The sequence below is a fragment of the Podarcis muralis genome, chromosome 7 (genome assembly GCF_964188315.1).
Source record: "Podarcis muralis chromosome 7, rPodMur119.hap1.1, whole genome shotgun sequence".
Taxonomy (NCBI): domain Eukaryota; kingdom Metazoa; phylum Chordata; class Lepidosauria; order Squamata; family Lacertidae; genus Podarcis; species Podarcis muralis.
This window is the reverse complement of record NC_135661.1, coordinates 10487599-10508559: the sequence shown is the minus strand read 5'-3', so window position 1 is coordinate 10508559 and position 20961 is coordinate 10487599. Positions and strand designations below refer to the sequence as shown.

At 49.3% G+C, this 20961-nt stretch overlaps 1 protein-coding gene across 2 annotated transcripts in view; it reads left to right on the top strand.

The window, feature by feature from the left end:
• Positions 1-20961, top strand: part of GFRA2 (GDNF family receptor alpha 2) — an 83245-nt gene that overhangs the window by 27624 nt on the left and 34660 nt on the right. For both annotated transcript variants that reach the window (XM_028741247.2, XM_028741246.2), the window contains one exon: positions 15751-16099. In XM_028741247.2, coding sequence (XP_028597080.1) covers positions 15751-16099 — 349 coding nt within the window. The remainder of the gene's footprint in view (positions 1-15750; positions 16100-20961) is intronic.

Genomic DNA, 20961 nt, shown 5'->3' with positions numbered 1-20961 from the left:
GGCAGAAAAGTCCCTTATCCCAGCGCCATGTCCGCTGCTGTCCCTTATTGATGATATCCCTTAAATTTCCCGGGTTTGAAAGGAAGCAGCTCCTCTCCCTCCCTCCCTGCCGGCCAGGGAGGAGGGAGGCTCTAACCGTGTTGTTTGGCTATGTTGCTCGCCCAATAAGGAGTCTAAGAACGACTGGGGGGTGGAGCTTGCATGCCTTGTGCCGATCAAATCGGCCGCATTTCCTGGGGACTCGCCTTTGCTCAGCGCTTCCCAGCGGAGAGGTTACGGTGGTTTTCCTTGCTGCATCCCCTTTGCTGGGTTGCTGCACTGTGGGAACCATTGCTTGAGGCTTCGTTTGGCTGCTGGTTGACTAAAATCCCTTATTTTGGCTGCTGATCCCTTATTTTCGAGGCTGCTGGTCCCTTATTTTCAAATCTGTAAGTTGACAGCTATGTTCTGGACCACTTCATATATTACTCACCACGGCAACGCAGCCTGGACATAACTAGAGCATGGATCTCTCGGTGGTCTGGTCATCCCTTTCCAGGAATCGAGAACAGGTGAAAGGCACCTTGTGTCAGCAAAGTGGGGCAAAACAGCCCTTCCTCCACCCCATCCCAGTTCAGGAGCAGATTCTTTGCTTCTCAGACTCAACTTGAAGCCACTGACTCAGCATTCAATGGTCTTGGCCAGGAAGGATGCCAGAAAGAGGACTTTCCCTCTCCCCTCCCAAGGAGGCAGGGTGGCATCCCGCTGACTTCATTTGCATTTTTCTGGTAGGCCTGGAAGGGGGGGGGGATTTGTCTCCTAGTGGAGTGGTGAAATCCACCCTCCTTCTCTCACCAGGTGCATCTAAATCCTACTCACTCCAGGCATTGATTGAGACAGTCTTTCCTTTGATCGTCCTGTCATGATACTAAGTAGCCTGGGTAAATACAGAAGCTGTTTTTAATTATGATATGTGGAATGTTTAGAGCAGAGGCTTACATTTGACATGGAAACAGAATATCCAGATACGGCAGCAATAAAGACATGTAAATATTTGAGAGAAGAATAACCTCAAATAAAGTCCCAGCAGCCAGCCTGACCAATTGTCAGGGGTAATGGGAATTGTAGTCCCACAGCATCCTTGTGGGTCGATTCCGCTTTTGGTGGCAATGTTGCAGTGCTGTTTATCCCTTTTTTTCGTTGCCAAATTATTTCATTAATGCTTCTGCTAGTTGCTTGCTTTAAATGTGGGCGATGCTGTGGACGCTTTGGCAGAACAGTAGCAGATAAAGGCTTCAAAGCAATAAATAAATGCTGAACTTGATTCTGTAAACGAGGTTGCAAAGATTATGAGCTGACGACAGCTGATGGCAACCCAGAGAGGCATAATAATAAATATAGCCAATGACTAATACTTGATCTTAGAGGGAAAGTCAGTTTCCATCGTCACGTGGGTGCATGCTATCTATCTATTTTAATGTCATAAGAACATAAGAAGAGCCTGCTGGATCAGGCCGGGGGCCTATCTAGTCCAGCATCCTGCTTTCAAAGTGACCAACTAGATCCTCTGTGAGAAACCCGCAAGCAGAATTCAAGAACGAGAGCCCTCTCCCTTCTTGTGGCTTCCCGTGACTGGTATTCAGAAGTATTGCTGCCTCTGTCTGTGGAGGCAGAGCAGAACCATCATGGCTTGGTAGCCATCGAAAGCCCTCTTCTCAATGCCTTTGTCCAATCCTCTTCTAAAGCCATCCAAGTTGGTGGCCATTCCTGACTCCTGTGGAACTGGGTTCCATAGTTTAACTCAGGGGTCCCTAAACTAAGGCCCGTGGCGCCCCCCGCTGACCTATTACTAGCACTGCGCTGCGCGGCTGCCCACTTCCGGGTCGGAGGAGCACCGGAAATAGCTTGTGCGCATGTGCATGCGTTATTTGCGCATGCGCAAGTGTTATTTCCAGTGCACATCCGGGTCGGAGGAGGCCCGTGCACATGCACACAAGCTATTTCTGGTGCTCCTCCGACCTGGAAGTGTGCCGGAAATAGCGTGTGTGCACATGTATGGGCATGCGCTCCCCTGCCCTCCGGCCCGCCGCGTGATCGGTGCTGGAGACACCGGCCCGAGGCGCAGTAAGTTTGCTGACCCCTGGTTTAACTGCACGGTGCATGAAGAACTTTATTTTATCTGTTCTGAATCTTCCAGCAATGAGCTACACTGGGTGACCTTGAGTTCTAGTGTGGTGTAGTGCTTAGGAGCGGTGGACTCGTAATCTGGTGAACTGGGTTTGCTTCCCTGCTCCTCCACATGCAGCTGCTGGGTGACCTTGGGCAAGTCACACTTCTCTGAAGTCTCTCAGCCCCACTCACCTCACAGAGTGTTTGTTGTGGGGGAAGAAGGGAAAGGAGAATGTTAGCCGCTTTGAGACTCCTTGGGGTAGTGATAAAGCGGGATATCAAATCCAAACTCTTCTTATGAGAGAGGGAGACAAAAATTTTCCCTGCCCGCTTCCTCCATGCCATGTATAATTGTATGCATGTCCAAGCAGACCTTTGGGAAATTCCTTCAAGAAAGCTGTGGCTCAGGAGGGCAGCCATGCAGCCCCATTGATTGCCCTGTGGTTTGTGTGGGCTCTTTCCTCTCTTTCCTGGAGGTGCTGGGGTTGGGAACAGCCAAGGAACCTGCTCTGTGCGTGTGTGTTGTGTTGGGCAGTGAGAACTGGATGTGCTCAGACAATGCCCCATATACAGAGTTGCCCCGAAGGGCTGCCGGGCCGCTTTGGTCCTCCCTTCCCCTCCTAATTCTGTGGGCAGGAAATATGAATTGACATTCAGAAGGAAATCTGCAAAACTCCCTTCCAAGAAATGCAGCGCTTAGATTCCAGTCGACAATACTTTTCTTTTTTTCCGCTCTGAAGCAAATCCCCATCAATAAACTATTTAGCTGGTGGAAAATAAGGAATGGGCCGTGTTTGGCATCAAGAAGCATTAGCGCTTGGATGTATTTATTCTGGATCTCATCGCCGAAAATATTTTCAGGAAGCGTGTGTGCGTGTGGGTGGGGGGCGGGGGCTGAGAGCTGGGGGGGGGGTGTTTGTCCTTTCACAAGGAAAGAAGAAGCTAAATGCTGGGGAGCGTCGCTTTTCCAGCTGCACGGGGATGTAAAACGATTACCCTCAGGTTGGATCCAAAGGCAGATGTGGAAAACATGCTATTTAAATTTCAAAACCTCCCACCTCCTCGCCCAGCGGCTGTCAAACCTGCTAAGTCTCACCACAAAGCAGGTTAGCAATGGAGATCAGCTTTGCAAAGCTTTCTTTTGCAAAACCAAGGAGCCCCTTGGGACATGCTGGGGATGGCAGCTGGACGGGCAGGTAGGAAGCTTGGGTGTCTTCAGATGCTGTCCCTGGGGGGGGGGGTGTGCATGGCATGTTCTATGGGCGGGGCCACAAGGCCCCCTTACCTGCTGAGCATAGGCCAAGTGCCTGGGAGCCCAGGAATGACTGCAGCATCATCTGCAAAGCATGGGATGTTGAAGCATCCGAATAACAACAACAATTTATTTATATCCTGCCTTTTCCCCAGACCAAGGCTCAAGACCATGGGTAGGCAAACTAAGGACCGGGGGCCGGATCCGGCCCAATCGCCTTCTAAATCCGGCCCACGGACGGTCTGGGAATCAGCGTTTTTTTACATGAGTAGAATGTGCCCCTTTTAATAATAATAATAATAATAATAATAATAATAATAATAATAATAATAATTTATTATTTATACCCCGCCCATCTGGCTGAGTTTCCCCAGCCACTCTGGGCAGCTCACAATCGAGTGTTAAAAACAATACAGCATTAAATATTAAAAGCTTCCCTAAACAGTGCTGCCTTCAGATGTCTTTTAAAGAGAAGATAGCTGCTTATTTCCTTCACATCTGAAGGGAGGGCGTTCCACAGGGCGGGCGCCACTACCGAGAAGGCCCTCTGCCTGATTCCCTGTAACCTCACTTCTCGTAGTGAGGGAACCACCAGAAGGCCCTCGGGGCTGGATCTCAGTGTCCGGGCTGGGTTATTTATGGGGCCTGCCTGGTGTTTTTACATGAGTAGAATGTGTGCTTTTATTTAAAATGCATCTCTGGGTTATTTGAGGGGCATAGGAATTCATTCATTCCCCCCCCCCCCCACAAAATATAGTCCGGCCCCCCACAAGGTCTGAGGGACAGTGGGCCGGCCCCCTGCTGAAAAAGTTTGTTGACCCCTGCTCAAGACGGCTCACAGATTAAAATACAAAAACACAGGTAAAACAGAAGAAGCTAAGAACATAGAAAGGATAATCATTAAAAAACAACATCAATTAAACAGTAAAAGAATTAAAACAATATTTAAAAATCTATTAAAGGTATAAAAGCTTCATAGTACCATCCCTTTCCTTTAAAAAAATCAGCAGCTGAAGGCACAGGTTTAGTCCCCATATAGGACAGCTGCATATTCCTGCTTTTCAGGGGGTTTGACTAGATCATCCTCAGGGTCCCCTCCAGCTCTACAGTTCTATGCTTCCATGCCTTTTGGAATAGAAAGGTCTTTCTTCACCTGCTGGCAAAGGGACAACAAGGAGGGAGAAAGTCTAACTGCTCTAGGGAGGGAGTTCCAAATTGCACCAGCCTTTCCAAAGGCTTGTTGCCTTTGATTCCTTCTCTGCTGTCACAAGTACAGAGCTTTTCCGAGTGGTGAACGGCCTTCTGTCGTCTAGCTAAGCAGGCCACACCCCCCCCCCCCCGTTGTGTGCCATAGCACTGTGACCCCATCATCCCTAATATAGTAAAAATAACCAGGCAGGACAAAGAATGTAAAGGTAAAGGGACCCCTGACAGTTAAGTCCAGTCGCGAACGACTCTGGGGTTGTGGCGTTCATCTTGCTGTATTGGCCGAGGGAGCCGGCGTACAGCATGACCAGCATGACAAAGCCGCTTCTGGCGAACCAGAGCAGCGCACGGAAACGCCGTTTACCTTCCCGCTGGAGCGGTACCTATTTATCTACTTGCACTTTGCCGTGCTTTCGAACTGCTAGGTTGGCAGGAGCAGGGACCGAGCAACGAAAGCTCACTCCGTTGCGGGGATTTGAACCGCCAACCTTCTGATCGGCAAGTCCTAGGCTCTGTGGTTTAACCCACAGCACCACCCGCATCAAATAGGCCACAACTTTATTGATTACGGATGCGAAAGGTGTGGCATAGGCACTGGATATACCTTTTCACACTCCAGCCCTTCTGCTTGGAGTGTTCCCAGGGCAGACACAACTGGGGAGTCCTATGACCTTCATCAAATAGGGGTACCCCCAGAGGGGTCCCCATCGAGGAGGGCTCTGGCCCTAGCACCCACCTGGGTACCTGGACAGATGTGACTCCTCGCAGATCCCATTATCGGGATATCATTTTCCATGAAGGGGCAGGCAGAGGCTATAACCTCCCCTGCAACTGAGACTAAGGCCCACTAGTCCAGAGAGGGTTCTTGTACCTGGTTTCTGTTTTGGGGTTTCCCAGAATGGTCATCTGGTCGGCCACTGTGAGATCCTGGACTAGATGGGCAGGATCTCCTTAGGTTCTGAACTTTATTTGTCCCAAGTGTTTTCTGGCATAGCTGTCAACTTACAGATTTGAAAATAAGGGACCAGCAGCCTCGAAAATAAGGGATCAGCAGCCAAAATAAGGGATTTTCCGAACACAGGTATGTTCAACTTCTGAGCCCCTCCGAGCCAAAGGCAGAAAGCCCAGCCAGCAGCCAAACAAAGCCTCAAGCGGTGGTTCCCACAGCGCAGCAACCCGGCAAAGGGGATGCAGCAAGGAAAACCACCGTCACCTCTCCGCTGGGAAGTGCTGAGCAAAGGCGAGTCCCCAGGCAACACGGCTGATTTGACAAGCACAAGGCATGCAAGCTCCACCCCCTCAGTCGTTCTTAGACTCTTTATTGGGTGAGCAACGCAGCCAAGAAACACAGTTGGAGCCTTTCTCCTCCCTGGCCGGCAGGCAGGGAGGGAGAGGAGCTGCTTCCTTTGAAACCCGGGGAATTTAAGGGACATCTTCAATAAGGGACAGCAGCGGGACACAGCGCTGGGATAAGGGACTTCCCCACCAAATAAGGGACGGTTGACAGCTATGTTTTCTGACGAGCCCTGGAGATGCAGGAGGCCAAAGGGAGAACATGCCTTTCCTTTCTGAGCGTGGAATAAAGGACCTTGGGTATTTGAGGCCTTTGAGGCAGGAGAGGCAGCGGATGTCTCTTTGGCCCCCGAGAACAAATGGGGTCAGCGATGCTCAGCTCCCCCTCCGAAAGGCCCGGCTCCAGCCTCCCTTTCTTCTTCTTCATGAAAGTTTAATGCTTGTACCTCATTAATGAGCTCCCCAGAAAGCAAGACTCCTGCAAGCCCTGGATCTATTAAAATGCATCCAGGTCCCTGCCGGTCTCAGGCAGGGCAAGAGCAGGAGGGACTCGGGAGGATTAGCCAATCAAGCCTGCTTTACATAGATCCCTGCACTGATGCTCTTGCAAAAGGGCAGCTTGGATTCAGGCTCAAAAGCTGGAGGAGGAGGGGAGATGCGTTCCCTGCCGTTCCTTTCTCCTGTGCCAGGTTAAGGATAGGAAGATGGGGAATAGGTGTGTTGCCCAGGGTTGGCTCAAGACGTTTTAGCACCTGAAGCAAACTAACAAATGGTGTCCCTCGCCAGGGAAGAAGGAGTGAAGTTCCACATCAGGAAGAAAGGGGTGGTGGTTGTGGGAATGTTCAGGGATGCAGGAGAGGATATATTGTTTGATTATAGCCTTTCCAACTTGTGTAAACAAGTTCACAATTTAGCAGAGTAACATTCCCCTTTTAAAACTTGCAGCGGATGCGTTTGCTCAGGCTCGCTAAAGCCTCTATGATAACTGTTCTGGTATTTCCCCCTTATTCCCTCATAAAAGATAAGACACGACACAGTCTTCTATAAAAGTATAAAAAGGTTTACTCACTTTCTGTTCACAATCGGATCCCAGAAGGCAGACTTAGCTTAGAAAAGTAACATATACCTGGAAACTATCTCATAAGGAGACAGTCCCTTTGTCCTCTCTTGACTGGAAGCCAAGAGAACATCTTTGGCTAAGCAGATGTTGCTCCTTCGATGCATGTAGCCAAAAAGAGGGAGATGGCTGCCCTGCCCTGTGCTTTTGTCGTTACCTGCACAGGTGAGGCCATGCCCACCTCTAGTCACATGCAGAGGAAGTCTGTCCCAGCCCAGAAGGAAACAGGAAGTTTACCTGCTGGCCGGACAAACATTCCTCCCCATGTGTAAACATGTTCACTCTAGGAATGTTGTACTTGACTGCTCTTGTGTTTCACATCCCACAGTGGTGGAATAAAGATGTACCTCGAGAGCAGACCAGTGGATCATTGGGGGTGGGGGCTGCCAAGGGGACAACAGATCCAGCCTCCAAGGAGCGTGTTATGAGAGAAAAACTGCTCCTTTTCCTTTATGGGGTATCCAAGAGCCCATATAGAGTCCTTTTGTAGGTTCCCTATCGGTAGGAGAAAATAACAGAGGCCAAGCAGAGAATATTGAGAAGCAAAGCAGCTAGTAAGCCTGATCTTTATTAAAGCTGTTGCAACAAGGTTCCTCACTCACACATACAGGAGGGGGGGTGACCCCAAGCCATGTGTGCAAGCCCTTATATAGACATTTTAAACTACCTGCCCTGGAGTCCAAGACCACCCCCAGAAACATCATACATACATCACAGAAGGGGTGTGGCCAAAAACCACCCCCTTAATACATCAGAGAAGGGGCGGAAATCTGGGTGTGTTGTTTCTTCCTGTCTGCCAGGTTACCTGATTGGATTACCTGGGCATCCTGGCCACTCTTTTGTTATGATAACTACTCAATTCCTTGATCCAGGTCACAGGCTCACACCCTATTCATATCTTAAAACAGGATTTGTGAAAGAGACAGTGGGGAGATTTCCATTTCCTTCCACCTTGCAGAGAAATATTTGAGGTCATTTGGGGAGAGAGAAAATGGTTTCAGGACTTTTCTGTGGGTTTCAGATATGTGGTTTACATCTTTGTATGTGTTTGCTTGGTACATTTATGAACATCTATTATACGGGAACATCTATATATACGGGACGCGGGTGGCGCTGTGGGTAAAACCTCAGCGCCTAGGGCTTGCCGATCACATGGTCGGCAGTTCGAATCCCTGCAGCGGGGTGAGCTCCCGTTGTTCAGTCCCAGCGCCTGCCCACCTAGCAGTTCGAAAGCACTCTTAAGTGCAAGTAGATAAATAGGTACCGCTTTATAGCGGGAAGGTAAACAGCGTTTCCGTGTGCTGCTCTGGTGCCGGTTCGCCAGAGCAGCTTCGTCACGCTGGCCACGTGACCCGGAAGGGTCTGCGGACAGCGCTGGCTCCCGGCCTCTAGAGTGAGATTAGCGCACAACCCTAGAGTCTGTCAAGACTGGCCCGTACGGGCAGGGGTACCTTTACCTTTTTATTATATATACAGTGGACGCTCGGGTTGTGAACGTGATCCGTGCGGGATGCACGTTCGCAACCCGCAGTGTTCGCAACCTGCGCCTGCGTGTCTGTGCACGCACGGGTTGCGATTCGGCACTTCTGCGCATGTGCAAAGTGCGATTTAGCGCTTCTGCACATGCGCGGCCGTCGAAACCCGAAAGTAACCCATTCCGGTACTTCCGGGTTTGGGCGGTCTGCAACCCAAAAAAAAAAGCAACCTGAAGCGTCTGTAATCCAAGGTATGACTATATAAGACCATTATAAAACTCTTATAACATGTGCCATTGTGGCAGCAGCAGCGAGAGATACATTCTCACATCGCCTTGCCTTACGGGTGGGCTGGTGCTGGTGTGACTTGCCACATTCTCCCTCTTGCAACATTTGACAGAAGAGTCTGCCAATTCAGGCCAATGGGGACCCATCTAATCTGGCACTCTCTTCTTACAGTGGCCAACCAGATGCCCCAAGCCTACAAGCAGGATTGGCGCACAAGAGCCCTCTCCCATCCTGCGGTTTCCAGGCATAGCTGCCTCTAACTGTGGAAACACAGCAGAGCCTTTGTGGCTAGGAGCCATCGATAGCCTCTCCTCCATGAATTTGCCTAATCCTCTATTAAAGCCATCCCGGCTAGTGGCCACCACTGCCTCTTGTGGAAGGGAGTTCCACAGTTTAACTATACGCTGCATGGAGAAGGACTTTCTGTTGTGGCTTTAGGAGCTCTGCATCCCCCAGCCATAGAGGGCTGGTGGCAGGGCCAGGATCAGCTTCAGCAAAAGGAACCGAAACGTTACTCCCCTCGCAGAGAAAGCTGGTTTGAATCAAGTGCAGATGGCGGATGAGGACAGGCTTGAGTTCAAGGCAGGCACGTGGGAGGGGCGCCCCTTTCACTTGCGTGTCGTCTCATGCTTTCCCTGGTCTGACTTTAATTTTACGCTGTATTAGAACTTGGCACCCGACACATGTTAACTCTATCATGAAGTCTCCAAACAAACCCCTGTGTTGCAAAGAGAACGTCAACAATGTCTAGGCAACACGATGACCATATACATACGTAATAGACAATCTTTATAGAATTCCTTCAAACCATAAAGTGTGGGTGGATATAGAATGCTTCAAAAACCTATCTTATTTCGAATGAATGTATGTAAATGAAAATATCAAATGCTGTGGAACAGTTCTCATGTAATAATGTGGTCATTCGAAATAAGATGGGTTTATGAAGCATTCTATATCCACCCACCACACTGATGAAGAGTTCTGCGAAACAGTAGTCAATATCCGGAATCACTGTTCAGCGTTGGACATCATATTGGCTGAATACACAAAGCTTCACAGCTTGTCTTTCATCGTACAAAGCTTGGTAGCTCGCTTCATTTAAAGATTTTCAGAGACTTTGAGACTGAAGATTTCATTTTGAACTCTTTATGGTTTGAAGGAATTCTATAAAGATTGTCTATTACGTATGTATATGGTCATTGTGTTGCCTAAACTCTATCAGGAGAGCGGCTAACTGGCTCTGTGCAGTAAAGGAAACTGGCTATTGCAGGAGAAGGGAACTGGGGGCACCAGTACTTCCCAGTAAGCTCTCTTCCCATTAGGCTCACCGGCTTAGGGTGGGGAGGGCCCAGGCACCATAATAAGACTGGCATGGAATGACTAATGATGAATGTGAATGGAATCAAGAAGAACTACCAGCGAAAGAAGAATGGAGGATGAAGTTGAGGGACTATGCAGAATCAGATAAATTAACAGGAAGGATTTGAAACCTGCGGGATCAGAGATTCTTAGAAGACTGGAGTAAATATATGAACTATTTGAAAAGTAATTGTGAAAGTAAAAGTAATTGTGATGAACAGATTACGCTGGTAGGACTGCAAGAAGTTTTGTACGGTGGATTATTTGAAATATTGCAAGAAAGAATATGAAGAGAATTATTAGTTAAGGACGATTAAATGTAATACAGAAATTAAGAAATGCAGAAGAAGTGATAAAGAACGGAGAATCATCAGAGGTGTTGACGGAAGTCTAAAATATTGTATAAGATGAGAAGTTATGTTGTATGACTGCTGGAACCAATATGTTAAAAAAATCTATCTATCTATCTATCTATCTATCTATCTATCTATCTATCTATCTATGACTAATGATGAATGTGCTCCTACCGTAAGAACATATGAAGAGTATGTGCTGGATCAGGCCAGTGGTCCAACTAGCCCAGCCTCCTGTTCTCACAGTGGCCAACCAGATGTCCGTGAGAAACCTGCATGCAGGATTTGAGCACAAGAGCAGCTCTCCTTCCCGTGGAATCCAGCCACTAGGATTAAGAAACATTGCTGCATTCAGCTATGGAGGCAGAGCAGAGCCACCTTGGCTAACAGACTTTGATAACCTTTTCCGCCGTGAATTTGTTTAAACCTCTTTTAAAGCTGTCAAGGTTGGTAGCCATCACTGTTCCATAGTTGAACTTTGTACTGTATGAAGAAGGACTACCATATTTTTCCATGTATAAGACGACCCTTTTTCTGGTTTACAGTGGTAAGGTAAAGGTAAAGGGACCCCTGACCATTAGGTCCAGTCGTGACCGACTCTGGGGTTGCAGCATTCATCTTGCTTTATTGGCTGAGGGAGCTGGTGTACAGCTTCTGGGTCATGTGGCCAGCATGTCTAAGCCGCTTCTGGCGAACCAGAGCAGCACACGGAAACACCGTTTACCTTCCTGCTGGAGCGGTACCGAACTGCTGACCGGCAAGCCCTTGGCTCTCTGGTTTAACCCACAGCACCACCCACGTCTCTCGGTTTACAGTGGTACCTTGGGTTAAGTACTTAATTCGTTCCGGAGGTCCGTTCTTAACCTGAAACTGTTCTTAACCTGAAGCACCACTTTAGCTAATGGGGTCTCCTGCTGTGGCTGTGCTGCCGGAGCACGATTTCTGTTCTCATCCTGAAGCAAAGTTCTTAACCTGAGGTACTATTTCTGGGTTAGCGGAGTCTATAACTGAAGCGTATGTAACCTGAAGCATATGCAACCCGAGATACCACTGTATTTGTCTTTTTGGTGATAAATTGAGGGTCATCTTATACACGGGTTAATATGCTAAGTAAGCGAGGGCTGGTGCTGCGGTGGAACAGGGAAATGTCGGAGAGGAGGCTGCTTACCCGCTCTCCCCAGCTTAGGAAGAGAATTTGGTGAGTGCCAGTATGCGATGTATTACAGCACCAGTTCCATCAGCCAGAGTGGGTGATTATGGAAAAGCCGCTCAACAGCTCAGCGAACTTACAAAAAGAAGCTTGAGGGCTCCCAAAAATAGAGGCCGTCTTATACATGGGGTCCTGTTATATACGGAAAAATACGGTATTTTCTACCTGTCCTGATTCTTCCAAAGTTCCTTTTCACTAGATGCCTGCGAGTTCTAGTTTTATGAGAAAGGGAGAAAAGTGTATCTCTATCTACCGTAATTTTTGCTCTATAAGACTCACTTTTTTCCTCCTAAAAAGTAAGGGGAAATGGGTGTGGTGTCTTATGGAGCAAATGCAGGCTGCACAGCTATCCCAGAAGCCAGAACAGCAAGAGGGATTGCTGCTTTCACTGCGCAGCGATCCCTCTTGCTGTTCTGGCTTCTGAGATTCAGAATATTTTTTTTCTTGTTTTCCTCCTCCAAAAACTAGGTGCGTCTTGGTGTATTATAGAGCGAAAAATACGGTACTTTCTCTGTCCCAGGCATCATTTTATAAACTTCTGTCAAGTCACCTCTTCCTTGCCTTTTCTCCAAACTGAAATTCCCCCAAAGCTGCAACTTTTCTTTACAGGGGAGTCACTCTGGCCCCTTGACCATCCTGGTTGCCAAAGGCAAGGAAGATGCTTTGAAGACTCGGGCCAGTTTGTGGCAGACTGAATCAACTTCCCCAATGAACATCTGGAAAGGATCTCTGAGGTCAGAGATCTGTGCGCTGGAGTTTGTATGAGGCTGTTGCTCAGGGAGGCCTCGTGCCTCAAGCCAGCTTGCTGATCACCACTGGAGGCAGCACATTCTGGGGCGGGGAGCCGGGATGGGTGCATGCTGTCTCTGAATGTAGCTGTGGACCTCTTGTTGTTGATGTGTGGCCAGAGGAATGGTGTGGCCCCAAAAGTTGCTTGCACAACTCTCATTCAGATTATGTGCTTCACTGACCTTTGTTGAAAAATGAGTATGTTGTGGGAAGAGAAATCCATTCTACAACCTGTTGCTCCAACCCCTAGTTGCCTTTTTCTGATGCTTTCCCCCCAAACCACAAGTCCAGCCTGTTAACCAGATCACCTCTATCTATCTGCTCCTTGACAAAGAACTCCAAGAGGTTCTAATAGGTCCATGAGGTATGAATGACATGATGGCTGAGGTTCTGGGTGGCTATGGAGCAGACTCAGGGAGCTGGAGAGCCAGTGTGGTGTAGTGGTTAAGAGCGGTAGTCTCGTAATCTGGTGAACTGGGTTCGCATCCACTCCTCCACATTCAGCTGCTGGGTGACCTTGGGCTAGTCACACTTTTCTGAAGTCTCTCAGCCTCACTCACCTCACAGAGTGTTTGTTGTGGGGGAGGAAGGGAAAGGAGAATGTTAGCCACTTTGAGACTCCTTCGGGTAGTGATAAAGCGGGATATCAAATCCAAACTCTTCTTCTTCTTCTTCTGGTGGTGGTGGGGGGGGAGCAATGCTTCTTTCAGACAGAAATCCCAGTTTTCATTTTTCCTTGCAACCTCCTCTGTTTATGCCAATATTTGGTGATGCAGGGCAGATGCTGAGAATCCAACTGCAGTTGGCAGGAGAGGATTTTCCACTTTGGGTGGGGGGTCATATTTCTCCACTATACAACACATACATGACCCAGCCCAGCTCGGTGCTGCCGGGTTAATGGCAGCTTCAGATGTGCCGTGTCCCTTTCTTCTGGTGCTTTTGGTGGAGCAAGTCGGTCCACTGGCGGCATGTGGAGTCTCCCTGCTGCCCACCTCTGTCCAGTTTCAGCTGCAGTTTCCAGGAAAACCCTTGAGAAAGTGGGCAGAGGAGCCCCTCCAGGGATGACTGGGAGCTGGAAGAGGCCTTCATTAAGCTCTGCTGCATTTTCTGCTTTTGTCCAGTTCTGCATTTTCAATTGTGATTTCCCCCCTTTCCTTTTAAAAAGTTGATGCTCTGTTATTCTTGTTGCATGCTGGCCTGCGGGACGTGGGTGGCGCTGTGGGTTAAACCACAGAGCCTAGGACTTGCCGATCAGAAGGTCAGCAGTTCGAATCCCCACGACGGGGTGAGCTCCCCTTGCTCGGTCCCTGCTCCTGCCCACCTAGCAGTTTGAAAGCACACCAGTGCAAGTAGATAAATAGGTACCGCTCCGGTGGGAAGGTAAACAGTGTTTCCGTGCTGGCCGCATGACCCAGAAGCTGTACACCGGCTCCCTCAGCCAATAAAGCGAGATGAGCGCCGTAACCCCAGAGTCGGCCACAACTGGACCTACGGGTCAGGGGTCCCTTTACCTTTATGCTGGCCTGCAAGTTTCACTGATGGGCACCCTAGAAATCTTTTGACTAAATAGTTTAGGGCTCCAGAATGCTCTGCTGTTGTCAGCCCTAGAGGGTCTCAGTGTTACCCAAAGTGGGCAGGGGGTGCTAAGAGGCAAGGGTGTGGTGGGGTGTGTGGTGGCGGAGGTGTAAATGAGTATTAGACTTTGAAAAGCTGGTCTCGCTGGATCAGTTTTGTTGAATCAATTAAATGAAATACTAATTTTTCTTTTGAATAACTGCAATTAACTGTTACTGTTTTGAATTTTATTGTGCTATTACCTTCCTTTACGGGTTGTGCAAATTGATGTTCTGAACAATGTTTTTTGGGGAGCCACAGAGTTAGTGGGTCATTGCTTCTGTGGTTTGGTGAGAGGGAACAGCTGGATGGAGGGGAAGGAAAGGGATGGGGGGCAAGCCCCACAATGATGCTTCTGTGCCAGTCCCTTCTCTCTCGCTTGATTGCCCCTTCTGAGCATTTTAGAGGTACCTATGCCAAATCTCCCAGGTGCACATCCTTCAAATTGGATCAGAGATGCATGTAATCTTGGACCCAGATGCCATGCTTGGGAGTTCTCCTTCTCGAATGGCTGCAACCTGCTGTTCCCAGAGCATAGATAAGAATCCCACCTGCTGCAAAAGGACCCCAGAGAGTAGCTAGAGGAGGGGTGCATGTCTCTCTCGCACACCTCAAAGCACCAAGGCCACAGATCACCCAAAGTCCACATTATAAAGGACCAGTCTGGAAGTGCCCAGAGAATCCTGTGGTGCATGATGGAAGATCTAGGACAGATAAAAGAAAGGTCTTCTTCAGACAGTCCATAGGCAAACTATGGCACTCCTTGCCACTGGGGGAAGTGATGGCCGCCAACTTGCATGGCTTTAAAAGAGGATTAGACAGATTCATAAAGGAGAGGGCTATTGGGGGCTCCTACCGCCTTCTGTCGGGACGCGGGTGGCGCTGTGGGTTAAACCACTGAGCCTAGGACTTGCAGGTTCAGGTTCAAGGTGCTGGTTTTGACCTTTAAAGCCCTATGCAGCCTAGGATCCACATACCTACGGGACCGCCTCTCCTGGTATGCCCCACGGAGGACCTTAAGGTCCACAAATAACAACACTTTGGAGGTCCTGAGCCGCAAGGTGGTTAGATTGGTCTCAACTAGGGCCAGAGCCTTTTCAGTACTGGCCCCGACTTGGTGGAATGCTCTGTCACAAGAGACTAGGGCCCTGCGGGACTTAACACCTTTCTGCAGGGCCTGCAAGACAGAGCTGTTCCACCTGGCCTTTGGTTTGGACTCAGCCTGACCCTTATGTTTCACTCCCCTTATGGTCTTGATCTATTGGCTACTTTTAAAATGAGGCTGCATTTTAAATTGTATTTTAAATTGACCTCCCCCCATTATGTTTTTACTGTGATTTTATTGGTGTTAGCCGACCTGAGCCCGGCTCTGGCCGGGGAGGGCGGGGTATAAATAAATTTATCATTATTATTATTATTATTATTATTATTATTATTATTATTATTACCCATGATAGCTATGTTCTACCACCACAGTCGAGGGCAGCAATGCTTCTGCATACCTGTTACTGGAAATCACACAGGGAGGAAAGGGCTCTTGTGATTGGCCACAGTGAGAGAAGGAGGCTGGACTAGGTGGCTCCTTGGCCTGAAGCAGCAGGCTGTTCTTATGCCCAGTAACCCCTTTTCCTCTTTTTCCCGGACAGGGATGGATTCGACTGCCAACGCCAAAAGCAACCACTGCCTCGACGCAGCCAAAGCCTGCAACCTGAACGACAATTGCAAGCGCCTCCGCTCGAGCTACATCTCCATCTGCAACAAGGAGATCTCCTCCACGGAGCGCTGCAACCGCCGCAAGTGCCACAAAGCCCTGCGCCAGTTCTTCGACCGCGTGCCCCACGAGTACACCTACCGGCTGCTCTTCTGCTCCTGCAGGGACCAGGCGTGCGCCGAGCGACGCCGACAGACCATCGTCCCCCATTGCTCCTACGAGGACAAGGAGAAGCCCAACTGCCTGGAGCTCCGCAGCCTGTGCAGGTCGGACCCCCTCTGCCGGTAAGGACCGCCTCACTGTGAAGCTGTAGCCTTATTGGACTTTACCAGTTGGTAGGGTGAGCGTTGCTCCCGGACGGGAGGAAGGAAGTCAAATGACACTGAGGGTTGGTTCAGAGAAAGAGTTTATTCTGCTCTCCGGATAGCAGAAGGTACTTGCATGGTCAGCTCACAGCAAGTCCAAAGAAATGAAAAATTTCATGGAGTATATATATCCTCCAGGCACCCTCTCCCCCCTTCCCCAGGAATCCAGCCACGTCAGCTTATACACGCAGGTTGACATCACAGATGTTCCTGCTCCGGTACTTTTAAACATAAAAGGGTGTTCCTCTTCCTGTACTCTTGACCATATAAAGGTATTCCTGTTCCAGCACTCTTATCTTGGGGTAAGAAGGTCACCAACTCTCTTGGCGCTGTTCCCGGACTAGACCTGTGCGTCAGAGTGTGGTCAGGACATAAGATAAGACCCAGATGCGCCATCCCTGCTCCACTGGAACAGTCAAGGCCATACATTGCCGTCACAGACTGATAAGGGAGAGGGCTTTGAGCACTTGTTTATACAGCTGGGTTTCTGTTACGCATTTGCTCAACAGCTCAAGTTAATGCATTTTAGAAATGCTCCCTTGGAGAAGGAAAAATGCGGATTTTGGGTCAGTTCCAAACTGACTGCACAGAAACCCATTCCTTCAAAGCCAGGTTTCCTAATGGCAAAGCCCCTGGGGCTCATGAATGGTTTGTGAAATGTGGGTTTTGTTATGAGCAGAGTTTTCAAACGTGGGAGAAGATACCTAGGAAGGAAGGCCTTGAGCCCTGGAGTTTATTTCCAAAGGAAGGTCACTAAGGAAAACAGGCTCAGCATTCTAGGCTCACCAATGAAACATTGTCATTGTGGTCCATTTGTGGCTCTGAGTTTTGGGTGTGTGTGGTTTTTGATGGAGTCTCCAGCATCTCTGAGGATGGATTGCTTTGACGCAGTGATTTGGCTGCATGCTGCGAGTGTTCTTGGGGAAACCATAGCTGTCAACTTTCCCTCTTTTTAAAGTAATAGTAATAGTACCACTCTAGTCTGTCTTGGTTCAACCCCACCTGGAGTCCTGTGATTGACAAGCTGGAAAGTGTGGAAAGGAGGGGTACCAAGGTGATCAGGGGTCTGGAAGCAAGAATTGTGAGGAACAGTGGAGGGAGCTGGCAACGTTTAGCCTGGAGAAGAGAAGACTGAGAGGTGATTGGAGAACCGTCTTCAAATATCTGAAGGGCTGTCATGGGGAAGACGGACAAGCTTGGTTTGTGCTGCTTCTGAGGGTAGGAGCCAAATGAAAGGATTAAAGTTACAAGAAAGGAGATTCTGACTAAACATCAGGAAGAAATTTCTGACAGTAAGAGCTGTTTGACAAGGGAATGGACTTCCTTGAAAGATGTTGTGCTCTTCTTTCTTAGAATTTTTTGAACAGAGGTCAGGGATAGTTTAGCTGTGATTCTTGCCTTGTCGGGAGTTTCACTACATGGCTCTTTTGGTTCCTTCCAGCTCGACAATTCCATTACTCTAACGCAGATGGGGTGCTGTTGGGGAAGGCGACAGTGCTGGCCATGCTGGTTCATCCCTCATGTCTGCCACTGTGAGACAGGATGGGGACCCTGCCAATCATCTGGCCCCAATGGACCAGGCAACCTGGAGCTGACTTGGAGCCAAGAAGACAGGCCTGCTTAGGAAGGCAGGGGAAGGGAGCTGGTCTAGGCCTATGTGTCTGCGTGTTTGTGGGGGTGGGAGGGCACGTGACGCTCCGCTAGGGCTGGACACAGGGGCAGGGATGTGTCTCAGGAGATCAGGGAGAAAGAAATTGCAAGTGATGTTGAAAAAGGAGGTGTCAAAGTGCTGGCCAAGGGGGAAACATCATTAGTGCTAGACTTGTCTCCCTGAATTTCGGTCTCTTGCTCTGCCCTGTCTCTCTGGTTTTGTCTCTCTGTCTCTCCAGCTGCCAGATCTCCCCCGGCAGTCTAATCAGCTGCCAGGGCAATATTCTCTTCCAAGGGCCAATGGGCACTGCCGATCCTTGTGTGCCTCCCCTTGCCCCTTGCTAAATGCTGGGTGCAAAGGCAGGAGGCGGAGGGAAGAAACTCTGAGCTGCTGGAATTGATGAACTACAGCACATAGGAACATACAAAGATCAAGCCAGCAGGGCTCATCTAGTCCAGCTGTTCTCCCAGAGAGCAACCAGATGCCTCACTGGGAAGCCCACAAACAAGACCTGAGCACAAGAGCCCTCTCCCCTCCTGTGGCTTCCAGAAACTGATATTCAGAACCATAGTAGCTATCGGTAGCCTTCTCCTCCATGAATTTGTCCAATTCTCTTTGGAAGCCACCCAGATTGGTGGCCATTGCTGCCTACTGCAAGAGTGAGTTCCACAGATTAACTCTGCACTGCATACATAAGTCCTTTTTAAACATCTGCATTGACCCTTCCAACAATCAGCTTCACTTGATGTCCGTGAGTTCTAGTGTTATAAGAGAGGGAGAAAGCATTATTCACTTTCTCCAAGTCATGCATAATTTTATAAACTTCTACCATGTCACCTTTTATTCCCTTAAACTAAATTAAAAAGTCCAAAGCACTGCAATGTCCCTCCCTCCCTCTTGCTCTACTCTTTTCTAAACCAAAAAGGTCATCTTATTTCCCAGGCTCTCCCATGATTTAAGGCCATCATAATGATAATAGATAAAAGGGACGCGGGTGGCGCTGTGGGTTAAACCACAGAGCCTAGGACTTGCTGATCAGAAGGTCAGTGGTTCGAATCCCCGTGACGGGGTGAGCACCCGTTGCTCGGTTCCAGCTCCTGCCAACCTAGCAGTTCGAAAGCACATCAAAGTGCAAGTAGATAAATAGGTACCGCTCCGGTGGGAAGGTCAACGGCGTTTCCGTGTGCTGCTTTGGTTCGCCAGAAGCGGCTTAGTCATGCTGACCACATGACCCAGAAGCTGTACGCCGGCTCCCTTGGTCAATAAAGCGAGATGAGCACCGCAACCCCAGAGTCGTCTGTGACTGGACTTAACTGTCAGGGGTCCCTTTACCTTTACCTAATGATAATAGTAGAGAAAGGCCTTTTGTGGGCCTGGGAAATGGTGTTTGCAGCAGAACTGGGCCCGGCCCAACAAGTGCCCAGGAATGGGGAATCCCTGGCAAAGCCTCACCCTGGAAGAGGGATGATTCCTGTACTCAGGGTGGCCAGCCAGATCCTTGTGGGAAGCCTGCAAGCACAACCTGAGTGCAAGAGCATAAGAACTGCTGGCAATGGCCAATGGCTTATCTGGTCCAGCATCCTATTCTCATAGTAGAAACCCAGATGCCCCAAAAGAAGACCCACAAGCCTATGGGAAACTTGCCCCAGCTTGGCCCTGCCTGCTCAGTAGGAATGTTGGGCAGCCACCTCACCTTCCTGATGCCCAAGAAAGACTCCGTGGGCATGGCTAGCATCTGTTGCTTGGTGCTTGTTCCTCCTCTGCACACTCTTAGGTGGCTGCTAGGCTAATCAAGCAACTATAGTGGTACCTCGGGTTACAGACACTTCAGGTTACATACGGTTCAGGTTACAGACTCCGCTAACCCAGAAATAGTACCTCGGGTTAAGAACTTTGCTTCAGGATGAGAACAGAAATCGCTAATGGCAGCAGCGGGAGGCCCCATTAGCTAAAGTGGTGCTTCAGGTTAAGAACGGACCTCCAGAACGAATTAAGTTCTTAACCCGAGGTACCACTGTATTGTCCTGTTAGTTTCTTTCTATACATTACAGAGGTTAGCTCTGCTGTGGAACTGGGAGCAGTGAATTTTGGGTAGCAAATGGGACCACCGAAATAGGTTTGGAATCAAAGGGAAATTTGTTTATGGAACATCCAGCATTGATATTAAGGCACTTTTCACTTTGTTCCCTCCATTAACAGCCTTCGCACAATGTTTGTGGGGATGGGTACTTTCATTGTCCCATGTGGAATGCCTTCAGAAGGGCTTCCCCTGGCATCTGGTGGGCCACTGTGAGAACAGGATGCTGGACTAGATGGGCCCCCTTTGGCCTGATCCAGCAGCTGCTCTTCTGCAGAAGAGACCTGCAGAATATTCTGCTCCAGTACAGGATAGTTTGCCGAGTGTCAGGAAATGGGCAGGGGGTACCTGAACTTTTCTGAGTCTCTTCTGCTTCGAGGGAGAGCCTTCCGTGGCACCTTGGACAGTTCCATGCAGGGGTCTGTCTGAAGGCTCCATAAAAGCCTAGGTGTTGTTTCAGCCTCTGCGCTCCAAGGCTGAGTCCTGAACAAGAGCTGCAGCTCTCTCTCAGTGTCTTGCTCTGTCTTTGGTGGCAGAAACTTCTTCAATTAAAGTAGCCTAGCTGGCTTTAGCTAGCAGTTGTTGAGTAGAGCAGGAGAGATGATGGTTTCGCTGGGGCTTCCGAGCTGGATTCCGAGAAGGGCAGCTTAGCCTCTGTGGCCGGAGAGGTCCTGGCACACTGGGATCCTCTTGCCCAAGTGCTTTGGGACGCTGAAGATGGTACAGAATGCTACTGCCCATTTATTATCTAGAATGGCAAGACAGGCTCATATCTCATCAACGAAATGATCTGGCCCAGTTTCAGAGGGTTGATAAAGGTAAAGGTAAAGGTACCCCTGCCCGTACGGGCCAGTCTTGACAGACTCTAGGGTTGTGCGCCCATCTCACTCAAGAGGCCGGGGGCCAGCGCTGTCCGGAGACACTTCCGGGTCACGTGGCCAGCGTGACATCGCTGCTCTGGCGAGCCAGAGCCACACACGGAAACGCCGTTTACCTTCCCGCTAGTAAGCGGTCCCTATTTATCTACTTGCACCCGGGAGTGCTTTCGAACTG